We start from the raw sequence: 26863 nt of genomic DNA on the forward strand, positions 1-26863 counted from the left end.
GCAATTAAAAAACATGAAATGTCATACATTCTGGATTCATTACAAATCAACTGAAATATCGCAAGCCTTTTATTGTTTTAATATCGCTGATTATGGCTTACAGCTCAAGAAACCCAAATATCCTATCTCAAAATATTAGAATATCGTGAAAAAGTATACTAGTAGGCTATTCAACTAATCACTTGAATCATCTAATTAACTCGAAACACTGCAGGGTTTCCTGAGCCTTGAAAAACACTCAGCTTGGTTCAGTAAACTAAATCACAAGTATGGTAGTGGTTAAGAGACGACATAAGATTCTCACAGTAGCTGGTGTACTGACCATGGCATTACTGTCCTTGATTGGCCTGCCAATTCCCCTGACCTGAACCCCATAGAGAATTTGTGGGGTATTGTGAAGAAGAAGCTGAAAGACACCAGAGCCAACAATGCAAATGAGCTAAAGGCCGCTATTGAAGCATCCTGGGCATCCATAACACCTCAGCAATGCCACAGGCTGATTGCCTCCATGCCACGCCGCATTGATGCAGTAATCTGTGCAAAAGGATTCCCAACCAAGTACTGAGTGCATTAATGGACATTTTCAAATGTTTGATTTTGTTTTGCTGTTATAATTTTTTTTCTTTACTTGGTCTGAGGAAATATTCTAATATTTTGAGATAGGATTTTTGACTTTTCTTCAGCTGTACGCCATAATCAGCGATATTAAAACAATAAAAGGCTTGCAATATTTGAGTTGATTTGTAATGAATCCAGAATGTATGACATTTCATGTTTTTTAATTGCATTACAGAAAATAAAGAACTTTATCACAATATTCTAATTTTCTGAGACAGTCCTGTAAATCCCTTCCTCCCCAGCCATTTTTTCCAAACCTAACAAAGATGGTGTCAAACATTAATACAGCAAAAAAAAAAATCATTGTTTGTGCCATTTCAAAGAAATAAAAAAGTATAGGGGTAGGTGATCGAGGCTCCCCCAGGCCCGTTTACATCATCCGTCTCTTCGCTTTGCAATGATCTGCGAAGATTTGTGTTTGTCAAAGAGTTTTAAAGTTACTACTGCGTTGGAATTGAAGAAAGAGAAAATGTGTACGATTTGACTAGGAATCGTTTATTAAAAGGTGAGAAAACAAAAAGCCACAAACCATTTTGTTTAACTGTTTAAAAGTTATATACATTATAAATAATTCCACTACGTTTTTAGCCGTTTTTTTGTTTTCTTCTGTTCTTGAGTGCTACACATTGAGATGTTTCCGTAGGGGGCAGCAGTGAGCGGACTGGGAACCTATTTGTTTGTTCGGACTAAACAAAGCAGCTGGAGGAAATCTGTGTTTTCGTTGGAAGTTGATCAAACTAGAGCAATGTTGCCATTAAGGGAGTTGCTGTAGACCCACAACTTTGACTTTTGCACTAAACACCACAGAAGTCAGAGAGAACATCGTTTCTTGTGCTTTACAGTCCAGACAGTGACAGAGAACGTCCCGATCGAAGGTAAAAGAAGTCCCCTTCTCATCAAATAAGCCTGTACACAGTTTTTTTTTTGTCCTGGAGGTGCTCAGCCCACTCTCAGTGCTAGCTGTCCTGCCGAGGCTCCTGCTGTTGGTGTGAAACCGCGGCGTTTAAGAGGGACGCGGCGGACCACGGAGCCACGGACGCCGCCGCCGCGGTGCCGCAGGGGGCCAAGACCACGATGTTCTCCGCCGCCACTTCTTCCACGGCCGTTCCCACCAGCACGCCGGCCGCCTTCTGGGAGCAGTCCACGCAAATGTAGTCCTCGTTTTCCGCCATTTCGCACGACACGCCCACGCAGACCTGGTGGAACCACTCGTCGCAGCCGCCGTCGCACTGCACCCAGTCCACCTGGACGCAGAGAGGGAGACGTAATTACTCAGAAATGTGGTTAGGATTCTCTACCTCTGAGATAAAGGTGTTTCTGATTACCCTCACATTAGACACAAATTAAGACTTTCACACTAGTCACATCCTAAAAGTATGAGTCTCTCGCTTCTAATTTTTTCAAACCCCCACACCATGATGCTGCCGCCACCATGAACAATTCAATAATGCTCCTATGTGACCGGGGCTCCCAGTTCAACGAGTTCTGGTTGTAATTTGGAAAGTGCAGTGGATTGGTCAGCTCTGATTGGCTGTTGGCGGGACAGACAGAGAGCAGAGACTGGCCACTGGTTAACTTGGAGGAAAGTATTCAGTTCTGGGGTTGAAATGGACCACATCAATGGGACCTGTTAATATGTAATGTGTGACTCTCTTTAAGGTGTTCCAGTGCTGTTATCAGCTGTTGATATTCAAGACTCTTATGTCAGGGTCATTTGGGAAAATGTTTGATGTTAACCTCTTACGGCGGACACAAAAGTGTCTTCCATAAGGAGATGTTTGGAGACTACGGCTACGTTTCTAAAGCATAGAAATGACGTCTTTGTCTGGATAGTTTACAGCAGGGGTGTCAAACTACAGCCTGGGTGGACAGTCTCGTCCCTCGTCCAAGACGCCTGCATCAAACCGGTGAATCGTCTCTACGTGAAGTCAAGTTCTACGGACGGAAACGCCTAAAAAGTGCAGGAACGGAGTTTGACACCCATGGTTTACGGCGTCGGATAAAACCACATCCTGGGCTTTTAAAGATATTATTAACCATTTCTTTGCAAACATAAGGATGTGATTTGTAGAAGGGGAAGAGAAATGAATTTATCCCTGTATTAATGAGCCAAACCAATCACAGGCCTGTTAAAATAGAATATAGTCAGAAAAAGAAAAGCCTAAAAAGGAAATAGACGGTTGACGTCATCAACTATTACGATTTAATAAGCTTTGGTATTTTTAACTAATGTCCTGCATAAGAAGCCCAGAAAAGATAAAATAAGATAGGCTCTATTGATCTCACATTGGAGAAATTCACATGTCACGTCGGCTCAGAGTCAGTAATCATAGGAATAAAATAAAATAAAAATAAAATATAGGGAATTTATGGCAGATATTTAGGTGGGATGGGTATGTAGGTAGGTAGGGAGGAAGGAAGGAAAGCAGGAAGGAACAACAGAAGGAAGGCAGGAAGGAACAACGGAAGGGAGGAAGGAAGGCAGGAAGGAAGGAAGGGAGGGAGGAAGGGAGGAAAGAAGGAAGGAAAGAGGGAAGAAAGAAAGGAAGGAAAGAGGGAAGAAAGAAAGGAAGGAAAGAGGGAAGGAAAGAGGGAAGAAAGAAAGGAAGGCAGGAAAGAGGGAAGAAAGAAAGGAAGGCAGGAAAGAAGGAAGGAAGGCAGGAAAGAACAACGGAAGGAAGGAAGAATAAAAGGAAGGAAGGAAAGAACAACGGAAGGAAGGAAGGAAGGAAGGAAGGAAGGAAGGAAGGAAGGAAGGAAGGAAGGAAGGAAGGAAGGAAGGAAGGAAGGAAGGAAGGAAGGAAGGACATTGGGAAAACAGAGCAAAGACATAACAGAGGTACAGAGGAAGGAAAGAACAAAGTTAATGAGGGAAGAAGAAATGAAGCAAGGAAGGAAAGACAGAAGGAAGGTGACAACCTTTAGAGAAAGGAGGGGAAAAGGTCTGAACATACAAATATTTTCCCACAGTCTTATTTTCTCGTCCAGACACTGATCCAGAGCTGAAATAATTAAAAGTTAACTTTCTTTCCTTTTCTAAACTCCACTGGGAATCTGGATTTTGTAGAGTAAAATCAATCATTTCTAGCTTCAATAACACTTCAGGAAAGCGTTTGGATTTAAGCATTTATAACCAAAGCTTTGTTTTTTTTTTAATCTGACCTGCTTGTCCTCTAAACTCCACGTCTATCAATCATCTATTCTATTTCCTGCTGTGCCACTTTGTCAGCAGGACAGGTCTGGATCTGCAGGGAGGGAGAGGACAGCTAAACCCTCGCGATGCGTCCTCACCTTGTCTTTACACGGCCTCTGGCAGTTCTTCGCCGCACACACCGCGTTCTCGTCGTTGGAGTCCTCGGCACCCGACCAGTCGTACTTAGAGGGGATGTCCAGGATCTTCTTCTCCTTCCTCCTCTCCAGGCCTTCCTTGATGGCCTCCGCCTTCGCCGCCGCCTTCTCCTTCCTCTTCCGCTCCTTCTCCTCCTTGGCCAGCCGCTTGGCGAGCTGCTTCATCTCCCGGTTCTTCTCCAGGTTGAGCTTCAGCTTCTTCTTCTTGGGTTTGCCGCCGAGGCCGAGCTCCAGGCCAACCCGTTTCAGCTCCTTGGACTTCTGCAGTCTCAGGTCCCCGACGGCCGAGGCGCCACCGGCGGCGGCCATCAGCATGTGGTGCTGCTCGGCTCGCTCCAGCTTCCGCTTGCGCTTCTTCTCCGAATCTTTAAATTTGATCTTGAGCGGCTTCTCCAACACGGAGTTTTCAGGCTGTAAAAAAAATAAAAATAAAAAAATGGTCAAAATTTCTCCAAATTTTGACTTTTGCAAGACACTGTAACTAAATCACTTCAACTTAAACAGCTGATCGACACATAATCCAAGCGCTCTGCCGCCACCTTTTCCTTCTTTACGACGTTGCAATCAGCACTGCAAAAAGGGATCTAAAAACAAGTAAAATGTTCTTAAAGTTAGTCTATTTGTCCTCGATTTGAGCCAGTAAATAAGATTATCTGCCAATGGAATGAGTATCTTGACCCCTAAAATAAGATAATTAGACATCCTGCACTTGAAATAAGATGGAGATGAATTGTTCCTATTTTCAGTGGAAAAATCTTATTTACCTACTCAAATCAAGGACAGATACACTCATTTCAAGAAAATGTTACTTATTTTTAGTTCTGTTTTTGCAGTGAGGTTGCGCAAGCTTGCTCCCCTACCTCCATGACTTGCAAGAATCTCTCCTCAGAGGGAGGGTGCGTGGCTTGCAGAATCCTCCAGATGTGCTGGGTCTCATCCAGGGACACCTCCAGCAGGTCTCCCAGCATCATCAGGTCCTCCAGCTGGGCCTTAGCCTGCAGCGACAGCTCCAGCACGGGGGGCTCCAGGCTCCGGGGGACAAGGGGGGTCTTCCTCGGTTGCTTTCTGGGCGTGCTGATGTCTGAAATTGAAATGTTTGCATGTAAGAGACGGCTGGGAGGAAATCCATGGAGCTAGACATCCGTTTTAATTAGGGCTGGGCAAGTTAACGCGTTAATTTCGCGTTAATTCATTAGACTATTAACGGCGATATTTATTTTATCGCGCATTAACGCATGTTGCTCACATGCTTTCGGTCAGTGTCAGTCAGCACGCGCGCTGAGTGTCACGGCAGCACTCTCCCGCTCCCCCTCCCCTCTCGTACATGGCTCAGCGGCGCCAGCCAATCAGCACGCAGGCTCAGCCTGGCCCGCCCACTCAGCTCTCACACAAACTTAACACACAAACAGCTGAGAGAGACCGCAGCAGCGAAAAAACATGAAAACGTCGAGCCACAGAAACGGAGAGAGGAGACGAAACTTCTGTCATTGCCCCGACAGACCCACAGACGTCTCTGACTGAGGCGTTTCAGTCCTCCAGGGAACATCCAGGTAGATCAGTGTTCATCTTCAGCAGCAGTTCATGTTAACTTTCAAAGTAGATATTATCTATCATATGTTACTGGAGCCCACACAGAAAATGTAATTAAGACCTTGAAAAAACCCAGTACATATATTAAAAAGTGTTATTTAAGATAAGATAACATTAGCTAATCCTTGTTTTATCGCACGACGGGGAAATTTATAGGATTAAAGCAACAGGCAGGTGCACACAACACAGACAAAATTACAGAAGGATTGAAATATATAAGAGGTGGATTAGCGGAAAAACACTGAACATAACATTATTGTTATTATTATTATTTAATTGTAATAATAAAATAAAAACCACAAAACCCAAAAGATCAACAGTTTCATGATACATCAAGCTTAGGGACTGGCTAATATACAGCAGGTCAAAAAAGGCTATATTTTGGCTGCAGTGCTTGCTGTTCTCTTATGAAGAAAAGATCAACTAGTGCACTAAATTCAATAGATGGGTTGAAAATATCCAGTATAAAATAAGTGCTACAAATGTTACAACACTTTTGTTCATATGGCAGCAGAACATTAAAATAAAAGTGCTCTTTACACTACTTTTGAATTAATTCTTGGAGTTTGCGCATACAATGCGATTAATCATGATTAATCGGGCAAATTATGTGATTAATCGCGATTAAAAATTTTAATCGTTGCCCAGCCCTAGTTTTAATGTAAAGAGAACGGTAGGAGCGGGTTTAGCCTCACTTTGCACACAGGACTTGGAGGCTGACGAGTAGGCGTGCTCGGCGCAGAAAGACGGAGTGGCTGCAGGCCACATGTGACTGACCACCTCCTCCGACTTCACGGGGATCTCTTCGTCGCAGAACAGGTAGGGCTTCACCTCGCCTGGGTCCTGGACAAACAGATGTGGAGCACTGGAGACGAAGTTTGGGACCGTATGAAGGGAAGTCAGGGTTCCTAAACAGTTTTCGCTTTGTTCTAGACTCGTCGAGACTCGACTCTCCAGACTTCTCAGTCCTGCACCATCGTTTCAAAATACAGAATAATAAACATTTCCATAGCGGTGTCTTTAAGAACAGATCCTACAAGCAACAGGCAGACAGGGCATAAAAAGAAAAGATTTAAGGGGGGAAAGACGCAAGAGAAGGGAGGAAAATGGACACAAGGAAGGAAGAGTTGCAGGGACAAGGAAGGAAAAAAGAAGGTGGCGAAGAAGAGGAGAGAGGACAAGGAAAGAAAAGAGAACATGTGAGGAAGGAAAAAATGAGGGGGAAAGAAATTGTTGAAAAAAGGAAGAGGGGAAGACAAAAAGAAAGGAAGGGTATGTGATAGAAATGAAGAAAGGATGGAAATAAAATAGGAAAACGTAACATTTAGACAAAAGGAGTCTGGAAACACAATTTCTTTTGTCTCATTTTCCTTGAAATCTAAGCTGTCTAGGAACCCTGGTCAGTGCCTCCTCACTTACCTTCATGTCGTAACCATAAGTCTCGCGGATGTCCTCGTCTGAATCCGTTTCCTCGTCATCGTAGTCCACAGACAGGCGTGGCGAGGCCGCTCGGCTGAAACCCGACTGCTGAAAGGTCTGGATGTGGCCCTGCGGAGCGCAAATGTCAGATTACTGCGGCGCATTCTTCCCTAAAAACCAGATCATCTGACGCCTTCATTTACTTCCTCTCTACGCTTAAGAAAAGCTGCACAGCAGAACAAAAGATGTGGGACTCATTTCTAACTGGGTAAAGTTAAAAGGTGAAACTCTGAGCCACCTGCAGGTCGGGGTTGGCGGCCGCCTTCAGCAGCTCGGCGTTGATGATCTTCTCCGTCTTCTCCCTGGCCGCCTGCTCCACCATGCGCTGGCTGAGCACGGAAAGCTTCGCCAGCGCTGAGGACAGCTCCTCCGTGGCCAAAGCTTGACGCGCTCGATCCTGTCGGGGTGAGAGGACGCCGATTCAGCCCGAAAAGAAAAAACGAGAACGCGAGGACGACTCTGCGGGGGGGAAGGGTTTGGAGGGACTACCTGCCAGCTCATGGCCCTCTCCGTCAGACACTGCAGAGCCTCTCCTTCAGGCAGACGCACCGGCAGCTTCTGCAGGGACACCAGCAGGGACAGGATGGTCTCCAGCCTCGGCCTCCGCGACCTCTGGCACAGCGGGCACAGGAACTTGGAGTCTTTGCTGTTGCTCTGCCAGCCGACGCCCGCCTTCTTCTGCGTCCCCGTCTTGGGCAGCGGGACGCACGCCCCGTGGAACCAGTCCTTGCACAGCTCGCACTGCAGCATGAAGCCGCTGGCCGTCTTCCGGCAGAGGCAGAACTTGACCTCCTCGATGTGGTCCGCCATGGCCATCTTGGCCAGGTTGGCGGCGCGGAGCGAGTGGATGGCCTCCACTTCCTTCTGCTCCTTGGCTTTGAAGGCGGCCACCACGGCCGACGGGTCCCGGACCTCGTCGAGGCCTTCCTCCGGGTCGCTCAGGGCGTCGGGGTCGTAGCCGCCCCGCTCCTTCTCCATCAGCTCCTTCACGCGCTTCCGCTTGCTCTTGCTGTTGCTGTATACGCCGATGTCCACGCGAGGACTGAGAACCTGTTAAAAAAAGGGGAAAATGTTGCTTTAAGCCCAAAAGGTCAGGTCCTGCGTGGGAAATGGTTCGGCTTCTTTCCAGCATCCTGGGAGCACTCACTGGATTTAGTCTGAATATTTTTGTTTGTACTTTAAATCTGATAACCGTCAAAGGAAATTATAATTTTGCGTTGCTTTTCAAAGAAGTTTCTCAATATTAAAGGCAAAATAGATGGAGCCCAGTTCAGGAGGAGGAGATCAGAGAATATATTCATGTCTTATAATGGCCAAGTCAAAGTACAGAGCCTAAATCCAAATAGCTGAACTCGCAAAGTAATTTTTTTTAATGCTCTTTTTCTAACCTGACTGAGCTTGAGACATTTTTCCAGCTGAATAGGAATATTCTTCTGGAGTCTGACGTGCAAAGCTGGGAGATAAACACCCCAGATGTCAGGAAGTTGGTCCTATTCAGTTCCTATGCTCCGCTTATCTGGAACAAACTTCCAGAAAACTGTGAAAGTGCGGAAAGCCTGAGTTCTTTTAAATCAAGATTAAAAACAAATCTGCTTAAAATTGCCTTTGACTGTTCTAGTTAACTGTTTTACTGTTTTTAATGTTCTTTTTTGTTACTACATTCTATCCCTACTTGCTTTTATTCTATTTTCTATCTACATTTTATTATTTTGCTATATCTTAATCATGTAAAGCACTTTGTATTGTCTTGTACTGAATTGTGCTATATAAATAAATTTGCCTTGCCTTGCCTTTGATCCAAGGGTTTGATTCCAGAGGCTGAATACAGTGCAAGGCACACTTTCAGATTTTTAGTGTGTAAAATCCTAACAAATTTTACAGGGTTTTCATTTAACTTCCCAATTATGTGCAGATTTAAAAATACAGAAGAGTTTGTGGTTCTAATGTATCAAAAATAGGGCTGGACAATAATTCAATAACCATATATATCGGTCAATAGATGTATGGTTCAATATAAAAAACAGGGGTCAATAAAAAGTTAAATAAAAGAACAGTGCATTCTATGCTATCATGTAGGTTAATACTACAGTCACTGCATCCTCCCAACCAATCACAAGCCCAGGAAAGCTCCATCAGCCTTCAGAGAGTTCAGAGAGCGCGTGTCCTTTTTCTTCTTTTTTAACACTTACAGTTTTCATAAAACGTTGGTTGAATAAAGGGTTGTGTTTTAATCCATTTATTTAAAAATTGGTCATTAAGCAACAGCAGGGCTGCACTTAAAATTTATATTTTGAACTTTTTTTATATTTATCAATATCAGTCAATATCATTTATATTTTATCAATATGCTTTTTTTCTATATCGTCCAGCCCTAATCAAAAATGTGGGAAAGTTCATGCATGTGTGTCCACTTCAGAGGCAAGCTGCTCCTCCTCATCACGTATTCCTACCTGGAGCAGATTGTAGGTGGAGTTCTTCTTGAGGAAGGTGCGGGCGGTGCGCTCCCTCCAGGCTCGGGCCGACGCCACCTGAGACTCCACCTGTCCGAGCGGGTCGAGCCGCACGGGGATGGAGCGACCTCTGGCCAGCAGGCTCTCCAGCTGCTCCAGGTAAGCGTAGCTGCTCCCGCTCTGGATGGCCTCCACCTTAGAGGTCCAGTCCTTGGCCTTCTGCAGAGCGTCTTCCAGGGCCAAAACGTTAGGCAGGTATGCCGGGATGTTCCTGGCCTCCAGCACAATGCTCTCTAGGGTCACCATGCTGTGGCGAGGCCTGGGTTTACAAGGGGACACACAGGCAGGGGGGGGGGGGGTGTTCTGTTGTGTTTGACATCAACAACTCATATTTAGGCCCTGGAGCGGTACTTCAAGCTGGAAAAGCTTACCTAGCCTGCAGGCAGGCCCGTGCTTTATCCTCCCACCTCTCGGAGACCGTCAGGACCTCTTGCAGCTCGGCCATTGCCTTCTCCACGGCGTGGTGCGGCGCCAGACCTACTCCAGAATCGATCAGCCTCTTCATGAGCTCCAGAGTGACACGGTGGGGCTCGGCGAGGGTCCCACGCACCTTAGATTTCAGAAAGATCGCAGAATTGATTCGTTTCTTTTTAAAATACAAGAGTACAGCACAACTCTATCGCTGCAAGTAAGAGGAACGATGCAGACCCTTGCAGCCAGGTACTGATGAAAAGCAGAACCTTTTGCCAAGCAATCCTAGCTGTAAGCCTATAGTTTGCAAAGTCTATTCTTTCTTCACGTACGCTGCTGTGAGCCAGAATTAGAAATGCTAAGGAACAACGGCCCACCTCATCGAGCCAGCGCGCCTGCTGCAGCTCCTGCTTGAGCTTGGGAAGCTCGGGGAGCTCCACGTCCAGGCCGCTGCCCAGGTCCAGAAGCTCCTGCAGCTTAGAGGAGTCGGGCATCTCGTCCGAAAGGGCAACCTGGGCTCGCTCGTGGAAGTCCTCTACGGTCTCCAGTAGCTCCTGGAGACACAGAGGGCGTTAAGAAAGAGGGAAAGATGGCAGGCGGCTGATGCTGCTGGAGGAGGAGGAGGAGGAGGAGGAGGAGGAGGAGGGGGGCCGCAGGTCGACAGGAGGGACTGACTTTGACTTGTCGCGCCTGGCTGATGATGCAGGGCAGCCTGTAGAGCTGCTCCACGAAAGCCTTCAGCTCGTCCATGGTCAGCTTGGTGCGGTTGCGGCTGCTCTCAGAGCGAAGGCGGCTGCTGCAAAACCACAGAAAAAAAACAAAAACAACTCAGTTCTCTCGTAAAGGTGCAAAGCCACATTGTTTGAGTTTTTTTTTATTTGTATGTCAGTAGGTCACTCTGGTTGCATACAAAGCTTTTGTGAAAGATTATCACGTCATTAAGCAAACAGGCGTATGACGGTTATGCGATAATGCCGGTAGATGGCGCCACCTCTGTTTATATCTGGTCATCGCCTGGTGCTGGGGCTTTTTTTATCCACAAAAAGGACCATCAAAGCATTATAAAGATGGAGACTTTGTGTATATAACTATTTTATCATGATCAAACGGTTTTTGGTCTTTTTATAAGCGTATAATGCGACTATATACCTTTAAAGCAGTTGAATACATTAATAAATCCTTCACATAAATAAATAAATCAATCAGCAACACACCATTTGCTTCCTACAACCATGATTTACCAAACCGGCTTCGATTACATGGAGCATCTTTACTGATGGATTCAATTTGCAGAAAAGTAAAAAAAAACCAACGGCGGCTTACTTTGAATTAATGGCTGATATATTTTTACAGCGGTCAGGATAAACAAAAACGGATGAGAGGATGGATATGATCGGGTAGATGAACGTATGGACGGAGGGGCAGAGAGAATTGATGGAATAAAGTATTGACATAACTTATTTTTTCATAATTCAATGTCTTTTTCCTATAGGATCTTCAAAAAAACACTTAAATGGTAACTCACCCCCAAAAATCGACCTTTCTTGCCAATAAGCTGCTAACATGATTGTCTTATAATGCCGTCTACATATCCTGGTCATTCATTTGATTACTGCATATTTGTTGAAATCCTGCTTTTGTGTCTAAAACAGTCAGTGTGGCGCCCTTCTAAGGTTTAACGGGTGTTTTGCATTGAATTTCAAATAATGTATTGGTTAAAAAGTTTTTGCAACGAGGGGAATGAAAAATCCTCCACCTCAAAAGACCGATCTGCGGCGTAACTACCAGCGGCACGCCGCGTCACATTCAATATGGCAAATTTATGGCAAACTGAGAACCAACCTGTGCCTCTGCTTGCGGCTGAGCAGCAGCTGGGCCACAGAGGAACACGTGTCTGCTTCCTTCACCATCTCCCTCAGGTGACAGAACAAAACGTTCTCGGGATACTTCCTGTCCTCGGCGTCCTCCAGCAGAACCTTGAGCTCGATTAGATCTACCACAGACGGACAAGGAGGGAGAAATTCCTCAGACTGGAAATCATCCTTACCCCTGGACATTAAACATACACATAACTCTGATTTTGCTCATTTTTCATACATACATACCAGGGCTCCTACACAAACAGCACATAAAAGTTCATACTTTTCCACAGCTCCCAGTCCTTTGCATTCAACTTATAACAACACAAGGAAGGAGGGGGCAAGGTAGAAAACAAGTAACAAAAATAAGTGAGGAGAACAGAAGGAGGGAAGGATATAAGGAATGATGGTAGGAGACAAAGAACAACGAGAAAAGAATGAAAGATACATAAGTACAGAAGGAAAGGACACAAAGGAAGGGGACAGAAAGAAAATTTGTAGGGTGCAAGAAAAAGAGGAAGACAGGAAGGTTATTTTTTTCCCCCCTTTCTCTTTTTTTCCAGTTTTGGGGAAAAAAAAGAAAAAAAAGGGGGGGGGGGAGACAGAAAGGTTATAAAGGAAGGTAACAAGGGAAGCAAGAAGACACAGAGGGAAGGGAGCTAGGAAACAAGGAATGAAGAGGTTTGATGAAGGATGGGAGGTGGACACAAGGAGCACAAAGAGGGGAGGATGACAAGAAAGGCATGACGCTAGGACACAATTAAGGGAAGGAGGAAGGATGGACGACACAGCGAAGGATGAAAAATGGAGGCCGAAAATAAGGAAGAGAACATAAGGAAAGAAAGAAAGAAACAAACAAACAAAGAAAGAAAGGCAGAAAGAAAGACAGAAAGAAAGAAAGAAAGAAAGATAGAAAGAAAGAAAGAAAGAAAGATAGAAAGAAAGAAAGAAAGAAAGAAAGGCAGAAAGAGAGAAAGGCAGAAAGAGAGAAAGAAAGAAACAAACAAACAAACAAACAAACAAAGAAAGGCAGAAAGAAAGAAAGAAAGAGAGAAAGAAAGGCAGAAAGAAACAAACAAACAAACAAACAAAGGCAGAAAGAAAGAAAGAAAGGCAGAAAGAGAGAAAGGCAGAAAGAAAGAAAGGCAGAAAGAAAGAAAGGCAGAAAGAACGGCAGAAAGAAAGAACAGCAGAAAGAAAGAACAGCAGAAAGAAATACAGAAAGAGAGAAAGACAGAAAGAAAGAAAGAAAGAAGGAACAGCATAAGGATGAAAGGACTCAAGGAAGAGAGGACAGCATTTAAACAACCGGATAGAGATTAAAGTCTGAAAATATTCATATTTTCTTCTGCCCTCTTTCTTTTTCCACACTTTGCCAAGCGTGAGAAACATCACAATGAAATCCCACTTTTCCCGTCTGCGTAGGAACCCTGAGATGCATCTTATCGCCATGCGGGCGTGTTTTCACAGCTCGTCCCGGCTGTTTGCGGTTGCACCAGCCATTCACCTTTCTTGTTTTTCTGGTCTGCAGCCAAAGCCTCGGCGACCCGCTTGGCCCAGGTCTCGTAGGACTGGGCCCGCGTCTTCACGCCGTACAGCATGGACGGAAACTCGTCCAGATCGTAGCGGTAGCTGAAACGAACGACGACGCAGTTTAGACACGCTTTCCTGCGTTTACACCCCCCCCTCGTGTATGCGGGACTAAAAGAGCACCTCACCGGAGACACTTGCTGCCGAGGGGACAGTCGCAGAGATCCTTGGCGTGGTGGAGACACACCAGCCTGTCCGGACTGCAGGGACAGGTCAGCGCGGACAGGAAGCAGGTGGTCTTACACTTGTAGCACTGCCGCTCGTCGTCTGGGACGAGCTCAAAGACCTCCTGCTCTGACGAGAGCACCCCCTTTGAAGAAAGGAACCATTACGTTCGCGTTCTACGCCACAGAACCGACCGGAGGGAAGAGGACCTCACCATTTCCTGGACCGCCTGCCGCAGTTTGGTTTCCTCCTCGATCATCTCGTCCATTTCCTTGAAGACGGCGGCCGCCAGCTCCACGTTGAGGTTCTCCGGGTCGGCCGCCATTTTGCACAGCAGCTCCTCGTGGGAGAAGACGCAGTAGCGGTGGAGACGGCGGTAATGAGCAACGCACTGGCGACCCAGCGGCAACTGAGGAAGCGGTGGACATGTAAGCGTTTTTGCCACAATGAACAAAAAGCATCAGAAATCAATCGGGCGCTGCTTATTAAAGAGGAGCTCTGGTTTTTCCTGACCCAGTCTGCGGTACAGAAGTTAACAGCTTCTGCAAAGTTGTAGCCCTGGTTGAAGCCGCTGTGATAGGCCCGTGGGAAGGTTACCACGAACTCTCCTGCACACTGATTGGTCCTGTAAACCTGAAGGAAGGCGGGGAGGGAGAGGCGTGAGGTGACCTGGACGCTGTCAGATGAAATCTTTAAAAGGTGTGTGTTGGGTTTGCGTACTGGGACGCCGTGGTCCATCAGGACGTTGGGATTCATGATGGTGACGAGCTGGTGCAGGAGGTCTGGCTGAGAGTCGAAGAGCTCTGGGGCCAGCTTTTTCATCACAGCCTCTAGCTTCTCCGCTGCGGAGGCCGGTACGCCATACCAGGTTTTGGGTTCGCCCCTGGACAACAAGACAAAAACGACATATTCATAAAAGACATAAAACCTGAGTGTTTCTATGGCTTCTATTTTGAACTCACATTTAAAAGCTGTTTAATTTAGAAAATATAGTTCGAGTACTTTAATATACGATATATAATAATCTTTATTAGTCATTGCAACTTTGTACATTCCAGTGACATTTGTCATTTGTATTTAAACCACCATGGGAAGAAGTGGGCTCCATTGTGTGTCGCCTGGTATTCTGGGACTAAGACTCTTGCTCAGGGGCCCATGGTGAAAGTCTTTGGAATTCAAACCATGGAACTTGCAGACTTCCCATGATGCAAGTGGCCTGCTCTAACCAATAGGCCACCACTCCCCCCTTCTGGTCATAAAAGCTTGTGATGACAGACGTGGTCAAAAAGAACACACAATATCTAAAGGTGTTCCCCAAGGAACCATTTTATTGTCCATTTTAAAGAATGTCTCACAAAGTACTAACAGTAACTAAAATCCATTTGTTTGATGACGATGCAGTCTTTAATGGGTCTAAACTCAAAACAAGACAAAAACTTTGAATTCAGAAATTCTTGTTTCAAAACATAGTTTAAGTGGAAGAATTTGGCTCCATAAAAAAAAAAAAAACTCCCTCTGACTCGTCAATGCAGTGACTCATTAAGATGCATCTCTTTGGATCGCATGACAAAAATCAACATGTTGACATTTATTGGCAAAGCTTTGTAGCATAATTTACCAACTTCTATTTTAAATCTACCGCCATTGTCTACCTGCCCGCGTCCTCACTAAGACTAAGAAAGTAGAGCCATAACCCGAGTTCTAAAGTCCTTACACTGGCTCCCAGTATCTCAGAGAATAGACTTTAAAATACTTCTGTTAGTCTATAAATCCCTAAATGGCTTAGCACCTAAATACATCACAGACTTGTTATCAGTGTATCAACCATCCAGACCACTCAGGTCTTCTGGCTCCAGCCTGCTCTGCAGAACCAGAACCAGAACCAAACAAGGAGAAGCAGCATTTAGTTCCTATGCTCCACTTATGCGGAAAGCCTAAGTTCATTTAAATCAAGATTAAAAACACATTTGTTTGAAATTGCCTTTGAATGTTCAAGTTAAACTGTTTTACTGTTTTTAAATGTTCTTTTTTTTTTGTTTCTACATTCTATCTCTACTTGCTTTTATTCCTATATTTTAATCATGTAAAGCACTTTGCATCGTCTCTGTACTGAATTGTGCTATATAAATAAATTTGCCTTGCCATATTATAGTTTTTATACCAGGACCAATATAAAAAAAACAAAAACCCTCCTCTCATATCTTCAAATATGTCTCTAAAACTGCTCTGAAAGAACCCTGTCATTGTTTTACTTAGCCTACATATGTAAAATGTACCTAAATTAAAAATTGTATTCATTGTTTCAATATTGCTTTGATTCTATTTTGACTTTACAGATGCTTTTACTTGAAAAAGTTATAGTTTGCTGCCATCTCGAGCCAGACTCTGGAAAAAAAATGTTTTAACTCAAAGAGACTTTTCAAACTTATTTTTACAATTACTAATTAGTTTCAATTTCCACCTCTAAATCAAACAGCTCTTACCAGTGGAGGAAATTAATGGAGTAGCTCCAGTGGTCCTCTATGTGCCAGCAGAACGAGGAGAAGCACATGCCCACGTACAGCCAGGGCACCTTCATGCCCGATATGTCCACGTTGATGTGGGTGAGAACGGACTGCTCCAGCACTGGCATGTTGTTCAAGTTCCAGCCCGAGTTTGCATATTCCTGTCAGAAGAGGAAATCAAAGACTTGTCTGCCAATTGGCCAAAATATAACAAGTTTAATACCTGGCAAAACTACATCGTATTAAAAAGAAAACAATGTAATGGGGTGAAAAAAATTACCAAACCTGAACATGTGACATTTATTTCAACACACTAAGCTCATAGTAATGTAGTACTCTGCAGTGCTTTAAAACAGATCAGCATTTTTCTTTATTAACTGTAATTCAGAATTAAAGTTGCTTTTTTGTAAGCTGTATTGCAGCTGAAATCTGAACTAATTTCAGCAACAACAACAAAAAATGCGTTTTAGTGCAACAACTGCTGGAGCTTGCATGTGGCTATGGTGCATATTATTGCCCCCTACTGGTTATTTTTCAGCATTATGTTTTACCTCGTCAGGAATGGAGTTTTAATAGCAAAAGAAAAATATATAAATCACATCCATTGAGTAGTATAAGCAGATGAGGAGCATTGGTCCTCTCACCTCTTCATCCCCCAGCAGCCTCCTCTTCCCATCCTTTATAGGAAAACCACTGCCCACATCCTTGGAGCTGATGTCAGCGCCGTACTCCACGATAACGTCCTCCTCGATGCTGCTGACCAGGCGCCAGAACTCCTTCTCCACCAGCTCTGTTGGAACCATCTAATCATACAAGGAGTTTGTTGGACTTTAGATTAAAAAAAAGGTGCAAACAGAGGCGATGCGTTTAACCACTAACGAGTCGCTCACGCACACTCACTCACTCACAAAGCTCGTTCTACTCACGTGAACTGGCATGTTGAAGTAGTCGGATTTGAAGTGGTCGGCCATTTCGCCAAAACTCTGCAGAGTGTACTCCCTCACAGCCTGCTCAAAGCCAAACGCCTCTCTGGGCTTACTGCACTCCTGTGAGGGAAACACAAACGCACTTGAATTTATACCAAATACACCAAGACATCTTTCTCAGAAATGCTACAGCTGATGTTCAGTTCTGAAAGCCTCCAGCAGACCTTGCTCCATCTTGACCGCTGCTTTTTGTGGCATTTGGCTGAAAGAAGGCTACTGAACTTTTTCCTTCAGTAAAAGAAACACAAACTTGGATGTTTGGAAATGTTTCCCAAAGGGAAAGACACCGACAGGTGTGGAGTGGGACAGACACGAGCCACATGCAACACTTTTAAGCGACACTGTATTAAAACAGCAGTTTGCGAGATGAAGGCAGGCGCTACCAGGAGCATAAAGCCGGGCTAATAAACTGGGTAAGGGAAAAAAAAAAAAAAAAAAAAAAAAAAAAAAAAGACCATATTTTTCAGACTAAGTCGCACCGGACTATACACATTTATTCAGACGTTTAATCTGGTAAGACAACTTATTAAATAACACAGCTGGCTGAATAACATACCAGGATGAATGGGGTAGATTAGCAAAGTTTTATCCAGTGGCCCATTAAGCTGAAAGTTGTCAAACTTACGCTTAAATTAAGACTGTGAGCGTAATGGTGCTACGTGCTAAGCTAACATAAAGCTCAGCAAAGCTGTAAACTGCCCAGACAACGGACCTTTAAGCTAGCGCTAGCTGTTATTAGCTTCACATACAGCCCAGTAAGTCTGGGTGTTTCGAGCTGCACCACGCAATGCTCCGCAGCGCGAATGTAGACTGAAGCGACATATAGACGTGTTCAGTCTTTGTTGTCAATAAGTTAATGCTTCAAGTCATTTTTAAGTGCTACAGGAGCAGGATATAGTTTTGACTAAGCCTAGCGAGCCCTGTTACAGCTACAGATGGTAATGTTTACTACTTGGTTCATGTTGGTCTGTACGATTTACTGTTTAAAATTGATATAAGTCGCACCTGACTATTAGTCGCAGGATCGGCCAAACTATGAAAAAAAAAAAGTGTGACTTATAGCCCGAAAAGTACGGTAATCAAGATAAAATGATGTACATCATGAATATATAGCCAAGTTATTGTATAGTATGATAATATTGTCCATTTACAATTGTGTATTTGTTCCTCTCCTACATATTTCTTGTCTGGAAGTCAAGCACGATTTTGTTTCATTTGGTAATAAGAAATCTGGCCGGACGAAAATGAATAATAGGGTTCCCCAACGGTCCATTCTCCGACTACTTTTATTTATCTCTTATATAATCCACCTAGCTCAGATTATAGCGTACCACAGTATCTCCTACCATATCTATACTGATGACATAACTTTATATCTCTGTGTCACCATATGACCTTAGCTCCACTTCGCTCACTGGGTCAGTGTGTCCCTAATACTGTATAAACAATTTCGGACTGGGGGGGAAAAAAAAGGGGGTCATGACCCAGCGCAGAAAAACAACCACAAAAAAAAAAAAACAACACATTAGGGCTGGGCAATTAATCGATTTATTCGAATTTACAATTCTTTAAAATTTCATTTTTGGAAAATCTGGATTTTATTTTACCAATACACTCATTGGGTTTTCATGTAGAGAACAGCATGTGATGCTGGATATATGTTTAGGCAAATGTATTGTCAAAATATTAAGTGGAAACTTTTTTTACCATAATACAAGGTACTTCATTTACTTATTTACTTTTTTTTTTTTTTTTACTTTGTTTGATGTTCACAAGTGCAGTGAAGCCTGTTCTTAGCTCAATGTGTAATACCACTAGCAGCAAATGTTATGTTATATTTTCATTGTTTATAATGGCACGGCTGCCATCTTGTTTTGCAAGCATGTTTCACAGCTTGTTTTTAGTTGCACTTTGAATTCAGGTCAACTCCCTGATGAAATACTTGACATAAAAAGCAAGGTTTTAAAATAATTTCTTTAATTTCTTTTTATGAAACAAAAAGGAGGAAGAAAAAAAAAAAAAAAAAAAAAATCGATTAATCGGATTTGGTTTGATAAAATTGGAGATTTATTTTTTAATCCATATCGCCCAGCCCTACAACACATATGAAACCAAAATGTAAGAGCTTCTTGAACTTGTGAGGCTTCAGTAGGCCTACCTCAGCAACACACTTCGGGCACCTCCAGTCCCCTTTGGGCACATCCTGCAGGGGTGGGATGAGGCAGAAAGTGTGGTAGCTGTCGTCGCAGCCGTCACACAGCAGCAGTCGGTCCTCCTCGTCGCCTCGTCCGCACACCAGGCAGAAATAAAGGTCAATCTGAAGAAAAGATACAAACGCTGTCACAGATCGAGTCAAAATGCGTGAAAAGAACAACACTCATAAAGATAGCGGAGAATAACTAAAGGCTCTTACAAAGTTGACCTCCAGGGTCTCCTTGCGTGGTCTCATTTTAATGGCGAAGGCCTGGGCTTTGAGGTGCCGCTGCTTCTTAATAAACCCGTCATCTATGTGGAACGAGAAAGACGCACACGATGACGAGTCCGCCTGTTTTTATTAGAACTACTACATTAAAAAAAAAACAAAAAAAAACAAGTTTGCCAGGAGTGACTCTTACCAGCTGATACGATCTCCAAACCGACCATCTTGGGACTTGATCCGAAGATTTTCAGGCCTTTGGGCTCCTTGTTTTCCCTCTAGAGGAGCGCGGTGAGAAAAACATCAGTAAACCGTGAAAGAGAGGCATGGATCCTGATAGAAAGCAGAATGCCAAGACGGACCAAACCCACTATGGCCTTGTTAGGATAGAGGTTCAATACAAAGTCTACCATACAGTCAGTGTCTGAAATTAACTTCCTGATTCACCGGCCAAGTTGGCCAGTAGACGTAAAGATCAACCAGTTAAATATATTTTCTACCGGCCAAAGTACGCCTGACTGACTCCTGCTAAATATCTCCACATAATCCGGCTACGTAGTTAGCCTGAGCTAAACGCTAGCTGTTAGCGAGCGGACATGACGTAGCGGCTGTCGTTCTCGCGTCACGTGTGCGAGTGTTTTTGTGTGCGTGCGCGCTAGTTGTCATACGAGCTGACAGCAGAGGAACATAAAGAAGCATCCGCCCAAATGAGGCCTGAAAAACACGATTTAAGTGGTACAAACATTTACTCGCCATGTGGCAGCTAGCCCTCTGAAATTTACTCGCATTTGGCGTCTGCCGAGTGTTAATGTCGGACCCCGCCATACAGCGACACCGATTTTTTTTATTAGTGAAAGTGAAACATATCTTGATATCATCACAAGGAAAAGCAGCACAAAGGCAAACAGGTGAGCTCATGATTTCCTCAAACTGGTCTATGTGACTGAAGCCTCCTACCTCCGACTTCAGCCGCCGAGAGCGCCTCTCTGAAGGGAGCCGCTCTTTGGTTTGTGTCGCGTCCCCCTCTTTGTCCTTTTCGTCCTCCTCTTCTTGCTCCTCTTCCTCCATCGCTTCCTCCCCCACGCCCTCGTCCACTTCCTCCCCATCTGGTCCTTCGTCATACAGCCGCTGGATGCCCTGAATAAAAGCAAGATGGAGCTGATGGATGAAGCCACAAGCGGCCGGAATGAGTTTTCTCCGTAGTGCGTCTGGGCTCTCCCTTAGAGATAGGGTGAGAAGCTCGGGCATCCAGAGGGGGCTCTATGGTAGAGCCGCTGCTCCTCCACATCGAGAGGAGCCAGTTGAGGTGGAAGAAGATGGATGGATGGATGGATATAGTTCAGGAGTGTAGAGAAACTGAAACAATTGGCCAACTACAGTGTCTTGGTAAAGAATCCAAACTCATTTAACTTTTTTTCCACATTTTGTCTCGTTAGAACCGCAGACTCAAACAGTTTTGAGTATTAATTGTAGCTCAGGCTGTCCATTTAAGGGCTTCTGTCATGCTTTAGAGGTGAACCTCCACCCTAGTCTATATTCTTTTGCAGCTGAATCATGTTTAGCCCCTGGACCGACCGGTACTTGGCTAAATCTAGCTTCCCTCTCCCTGTTGAAAATAGCATCCTCTCAGCATGACGCATTTCCCCCTCATGGCTTGTGGCAAATCTCAAACAGCATTTCTTATGGCCTGTCTTTTTTTATTTAGGCGTACAACAGTAAACAAAATTACTATTGCGTCAAGATTTAGCAAAACATGTTCCTTTTAACTTCACACTACTCTGTGTTTCTTTAATAAAAAGAAAATCCCAATAACAGTGTTTGTGGACGTTTGACTTTCCAGAACTAGTGTTCATGTCCAACATCACCCTCTAAAAATCGCTGCTTTCAAACAGAACTACGTCACCAGTGGGCACCACTCACCGTGAGAGTAGCTCCAGACTGGAAGAGCTCATAGGGGTAAAGGAATCTCTCGTAATGTGAACGCAGAAGAGAACCGGTGCCTTTTCCCGGTGGGAAACCCATGCGGGTCGACACCTTGGACCATCTCTTCTCCTTGCAGACCGTCTCAAAGCCGCCTTCAGACGACACGATCTGAAAAGGACGCAGGTGTTTGACATCAGCATTTTAACAGACAAGATTTAAATACAAAACGTAAAAATTAAACCGACATGTCCGAAAGCAATATATTTCACCATGGGGAATGTGTTGAATAGCGCTTAGCTATATTCACTGTATACCAGCGACACATTTCTACTAAGACTGGAAACGATGCTTCACCTTGCTGAGCTGATAGAGATCCAAAATCTTCCTCTCAACATGAGGGAAGCGAATCTTGGATCCTTGCAGCTCCCAGAACTTTGCAATCTGATCCAGGAAGTTAAGTTTTACCCGGGTGAGTGCCTATAAAAGAGAGAAAATTATTAATAAGGAATACTGAAGAGTTCCTTATCATTAATATATGCAAAACTGCCGTATATTACTGCTGTTTGATAAAAAAAAAAAAAAAAAAAAAAAAAAAGGAATCCTCCAGAAAAAAGGCTTTAACAGAGTGGTTTTGCTGACCCGGATTATAAGAACTGAGAGTAAAAATCTGTGCAAATGTTACAGCCAGGACTAAATTCAGCAGCTTATTGATGTATTTGTGATTTAGTTCGCTCAAAAACAGCCAGAAGAGAAAATAGAACATTTTCAAAGCATTTTCCTGTAAAGCCACATAATGAGGAAAACAGGCAATTCCAATAACGACTTCTGATAAAAATCAACTCATATGTTCCTGACTTTTATTATTCTTTGACAGAGCATTAGCATCTTAGCCACCACAGAACATTTATCAGGTGGGAACATTAAGGGAAGTCTGATTTATTTGAACTTGCCGAACATCTTCTTGACAGACGGAGGATTAAGGAACGACGCTTCGAAGACGGCATTTGCAACGCTGCACACACACCGATTCAAAATATCGGCTCCATTTCCCCACCCTGCCCGACATGTCAGATAAAATGCGGCTGTCTTGGCCTGAGGTGTTTTTTTTTTTTGTTTTTTTAAAGCTCACCTCGAGTTCATTCAGCCTCTGCACTCTTGGGGTAAAGCGAAAGTTGCGAACATCACAGGCAAAAGGCGGCTGCCAGTCCTGACAGATAAAACAGAAACAGAAGGTATTAGGAATGAGGAAAAGGCAACAAATCCAAACTGGATCTTGTGTTCTAAGTCTTTATTTTATTTATTTTTTTATATGCATCAACATAGACAAAATAGCAAAAGAAAAAGTTGGAGAGGGGGAAAAAAATGGTGATGCTGCAGAAAAATTGGTGTTCAAATAAACTTCTAGTGATCCACCAGACACACTTTCACGCTTCTGTTACCGGTTACATGAAGAAATGTCTTTATAACGAGCAACAAGTCATTCATTTCCTTCCAATCCTACTTAAATATTCACAAATAAAACACGACACATTATATTCGCACATGTATTACCACCAATAAAAGCAACAACAATAATGTTTTAAGTATTATATCCACTTATAATCCCACTTTTTATCCCATGAGCTCCACTTTCAGCCTGCTCCGAAGCCTCACCCCAAACTCAGAAAGTTTTCCTTGTTCTGATGATGGGTGCTTGATATCCACTTAAACCTCTTAACTTTTAAGCTCCTTCTCTTTTCTTAAACAGTTTTGTAATGTTTTCTGGTAGATTTTGGCCTTCCAACATAACTAGTGCTGTTTGTAGGCCAGCTATAGCTGTTCATTCGAAGGATTTTGATTGTAGAAAAGGTTAGCGTGTTCTGGGTACCCGCCCTTGTTAAATATTCTTATAACTCTGTTTTGAAAGTATGATTAATCACTCGATTGCAGTTCTGCAACCGTTTCCCCAAACTTCTGCACAGTAATGGAAAAAAGGATAAAACTAAGAAACAGTAGAGAATGTGAAGCGCATTATGATCTAATGCACGTTTGGCTTTGTGCAACAAAGAAGCGCATTTAGAGCTTGTTTTTGGAGCATATTTGATGTGAGGTTAGGTTACTTTTATCTGCGTTTTGAGCTCCGTGTTCGGCCCACATTTTCCCAATAGCATCATATTTGTGTTCTTCAGATTTAAGGACAATTTATTACTATCAAACCACAATTGGTTTATTCATTTCTGTAATTACATTGGCTAGCAGTTGTTCTATGTCATTTCCAGCAAAAAAATGTTTGCATCGGCGAATAATACAAACTTAATTTTTAATTGCATTTGTCATTTACTAATATTATAAAGTTAAAGAGTTCAGCCCCTGAGGAACCCCACGAGAAATGTCTAAAGACTCAGAGGACACGCCTCACGGTTTTACATACTGTTGCTGCCATTAAAATAACTTCTTTCTTTTTTTTTTTGGTACCAACAAACACACCCACAGCAGCTTTCCTATTGTCAACAGCAGTAGTTAGTGCTTCAGTAGCTCCAAGTAAGGCTAAGGCTTTCAATCATTCTGACCTGAAACCAGACTGACTTTTCCTGATTAATGGCTTTTTGTTGTTGTTGTTGTTTTTTTTTTTTATATATATATATAAAAAGGTCCAGTGTATTAAACTGTTTTTCTAATACTTTTGAGAAATGTTGTAGCAGAATTATAGATCTGAAGTAAGAAGTGATGTTTATCTAAATTTTCAGATATTATGATTAGTTTGGCTTCTTTTTTTCCCCCTTCATTTAATTAGGAAATAAACCAGTTTGAAATGAAAGATGGCTGATATATTAACGGTTTTAAAATCCCCTGAATGACATCTGTTACCAAGGATATATCAACACTATGGTATCATCCGGCAAAAAAAAAAGAAAGGCCACAATGACAAAAACCCTCTTTGACACTATCGCCATGAATCACAAGTGCACTACTAAATGTTTTATTAAAATGTTTGAGTTTTTCACGAAATCAAACCAAAAAAAAAAATCTTATGGAGCTGTGCAAAGGGCATTAATAAGGGCAAAATGTCACCATTTAAGGGCTGACATAAGCTCTAGGCCTGCATCTCCTCCAATGTCATCATCGCCATAATTGATCTAGGGACATTAGTCGTCAGGAAAACAAAACAAAAAAAAACAAAGCATCGGGTACATTAGAAAGTAAGACTGATAAAGCTAGTTTAAAAAAGGGGATTTATAACAAACAAAGCAGACGATTCACACAATGCGATCAGAAATGAAGCTCTGTTTGACCTTTATTGGAGCACCCTGCTTGTTGTGACTGGTAGAGTTACACAAAATTCAAGCAGGCCCCGCAGGAAAAAACCTCGGCTGCGCACTTGACGTGTGTGATATGAAGGGATATGAAGCCCAGCGCATTGTCCACACCAGCGTTCAAAAGCCCTGCTTTGCTCACCTGTGGAGGTCTGATCTTGCAGATGCCCGTCTTCTCCGCGATGGGTCGGATCTTGTTGATGAATCCTAAAGGGTCCGAGAATTCCTCCCAACTCGGCTCGAACACCGGGCACTCCGGAGGGGGAACAAACTCAGCGAACGCGGCCATGGTGGGAGCGAATCCGGGGAAACGAGTCATTTACAAACAGCTAAACAAACCACACAAAAAAAGAAAAAGAAAAAAAAAAAGCACAAGCTCAAAATAATAAAAAAGAAAAAAAAAAAAGAGTCGAGATCAACGATCCATGGTTTAACAGCAGCTGTCTTCTTGGGGAACTTCCTCCGCGTCCATGACTATTGTGCCGATCTCCTCTCGGTGGGGAGGTGTATCACATAACGCTGGACAAATGGTGATTCATAACGAGGCTTGGAGGAAAATCCAAAACACAGAATAGCCTAGCAGCTAACGACGACTGTGTTCCCATCCTCCGTAAACAGTAGCGTAGGCCGGGCCCGGGAAGGGTTCACCTGAGACGTGGGGTAGGGTCAGTCCGACACGCTGTCATCCCTTTCTCCCTTCGTGTTTCTGCCTTTCCAACAAACTTAACAGCGCCCGGCTCACGCTTTGAGTCCTTTCCTCCCCAGGAGCGACACCCAGGCTGGACGCTAGTAGCGGTGTTGCGTGGCCGGGTGATGCATTCCCTCTGTTCGGCAGCCCCCTTTTTTTTTCAATGGGGCGTCTGGACAACAAGCAGGAAGCTAGTTAAATCGGCACTAGCTAAGCTGTAGCTGTCTGTTGCGCACCTAAACGTTGTCGCCGGACGAATAAACTCGCTTAAGCGGGCTAGTTTCCCGTCTCCTAGCTTGTGCTAGACGAGACAACATTTCCAATGGACGGAAATGTGTTTCTTTTCTGGTTTAGAAACGTTTAGAGGCGGTAGTTTGTCGTAAAAATGAACGTCGTCTGCAAGTGTCATAGCCGCATTAGCAAACATGCTAGCTGGCGCTAGCAAGGAAGAGAGAGCCGTTGTGATGCCTTCAGGGGATGGCTCGGAAAAACGGGTTTTAAAGCCCTGGAGTTGATCATGTATAGAATAAAAGCAAATAAATATCCATCTATCCACCAATTTTCTGACCCGCTTATACCTCATGTGGTCGCGAGGTGTACTGATGCCTATTTCCAATGTCCGCAAATAAATATAGGCATTTTTATTATTTTTTTAGGTTTAAAACTATTATTTTCGTAACAGACGATAAGAAAGTTGCAGTATGGTCTGTTTTAAGTCTTAATTATTATTTTCTCCTGGCAGCTCAAGCAAACTGTACGGTGGTTCTGGAGGCCTTAAGAAATTGACAGAAACGCTACAGATTAAGACGATACACTGGGAAATTAAACCATATTCAATAACTTTCTCCCCCATACTGATTTTAATAGGACAGTAATTACATATACAGGAATGCAGTTGCTGCATTACATTTTTGTTGTTCTTTTGCTGTTTTGCTACAAGAACACGAATATTGTTTTGATACTCTAAATTGTTAATAACAGGAAATGGTCAAGTAGTCATAAATCGAGATAACTTGAGTTGTGATGGGTTTTGAATATCTTATTCCTTATACCTTTTTAAACATTTAAGAAGGAAAGGTAATATGTCAAAACTGTAAGGAGTTAAAATGAGCTATACACAAATAAATGGTCAGTCGTCAAACTGTCTAGTTGTCTTTACTGAATTAATGGCAGCTTTTAGTCGCTTTGCTTTTCTTTTTTTCTTTTTCTTTTTCCTGTTTTCTTCATCTTGCACCTGAGTTCTTCAGGCAGGAAATGTTGCCATCTATTGTTTTCGTATTGAATATGCATCGTTTCACTCGCTTTTTACACAACCGGCACTTACCATATATTTTCTATATACTCTGCTTATTGTGCACTGTTAGGAAATGTGGCTCTCCATCCCAAATATACCAGCAGAAAAATGTTTATGTATTTTGGTTTGATCTGTCATAAATTTGCCATTTTACATAAGGATAAGTGACCAAACATAAATCAGAAGAAA

The 26863-nt window shown here is 43.3% G+C and overlaps 1 protein-coding gene across 2 annotated transcripts; it reads right to left on the reverse strand.

Annotated features, from left to right (window-relative positions):
• Positions 1–1092: 1092 nt before the first annotated feature.
• kdm5a (lysine (K)-specific demethylase 5A) lies at positions 1093–25828 on the reverse strand. 2 transcript variants are annotated; one of them, XM_036149206.1, is made up of 28 exons: positions 24835–25828; positions 22529–22606; positions 21754–21876; positions 21397–21567; positions 20434–20613; positions 19676–19754; positions 19474–19565; positions 19219–19377; positions 17001–17120; positions 16719–16877; positions 16054–16235; positions 14291–14453; positions 14084–14203; positions 13785–13979; positions 13534–13715; positions 13323–13447; positions 11799–11949; positions 10632–10752; positions 10334–10510; positions 9917–10095; positions 9486–9804; positions 7525–8085; positions 7274–7432; positions 6976–7104; positions 6252–6399; positions 4827–5047; positions 3910–4377; positions 1093–1862 (listed from the first exon to the last, which is right to left on the reverse strand). In XM_036149206.1, the coding sequence occupies exons 1-28, from the start codon at positions 25009–25011 to the stop codon at positions 1575–1577; spliced, it is 5226 nt and encodes a 1741-aa protein (XP_036005099.1). In that variant the 5' UTR covers positions 25012–25828; the 3' UTR covers positions 1093–1574. The 2 variants fall into 2 exon arrangements, with proteins under 2 accessions (XP_036005099.1, XP_036005100.1); XM_036149207.1 differs by lacking the exon at positions 20434–20613.
• Positions 25829–26863: the final 1035 nt, after the last annotated feature.

Source organism: Fundulus heteroclitus, chromosome 17 (genome assembly GCF_011125445.2).
Source record: "Fundulus heteroclitus isolate FHET01 chromosome 17, MU-UCD_Fhet_4.1, whole genome shotgun sequence".
Lineage (NCBI taxonomy): Eukaryota > Metazoa > Chordata > Actinopteri > Cyprinodontiformes > Fundulidae > Fundulus > Fundulus heteroclitus.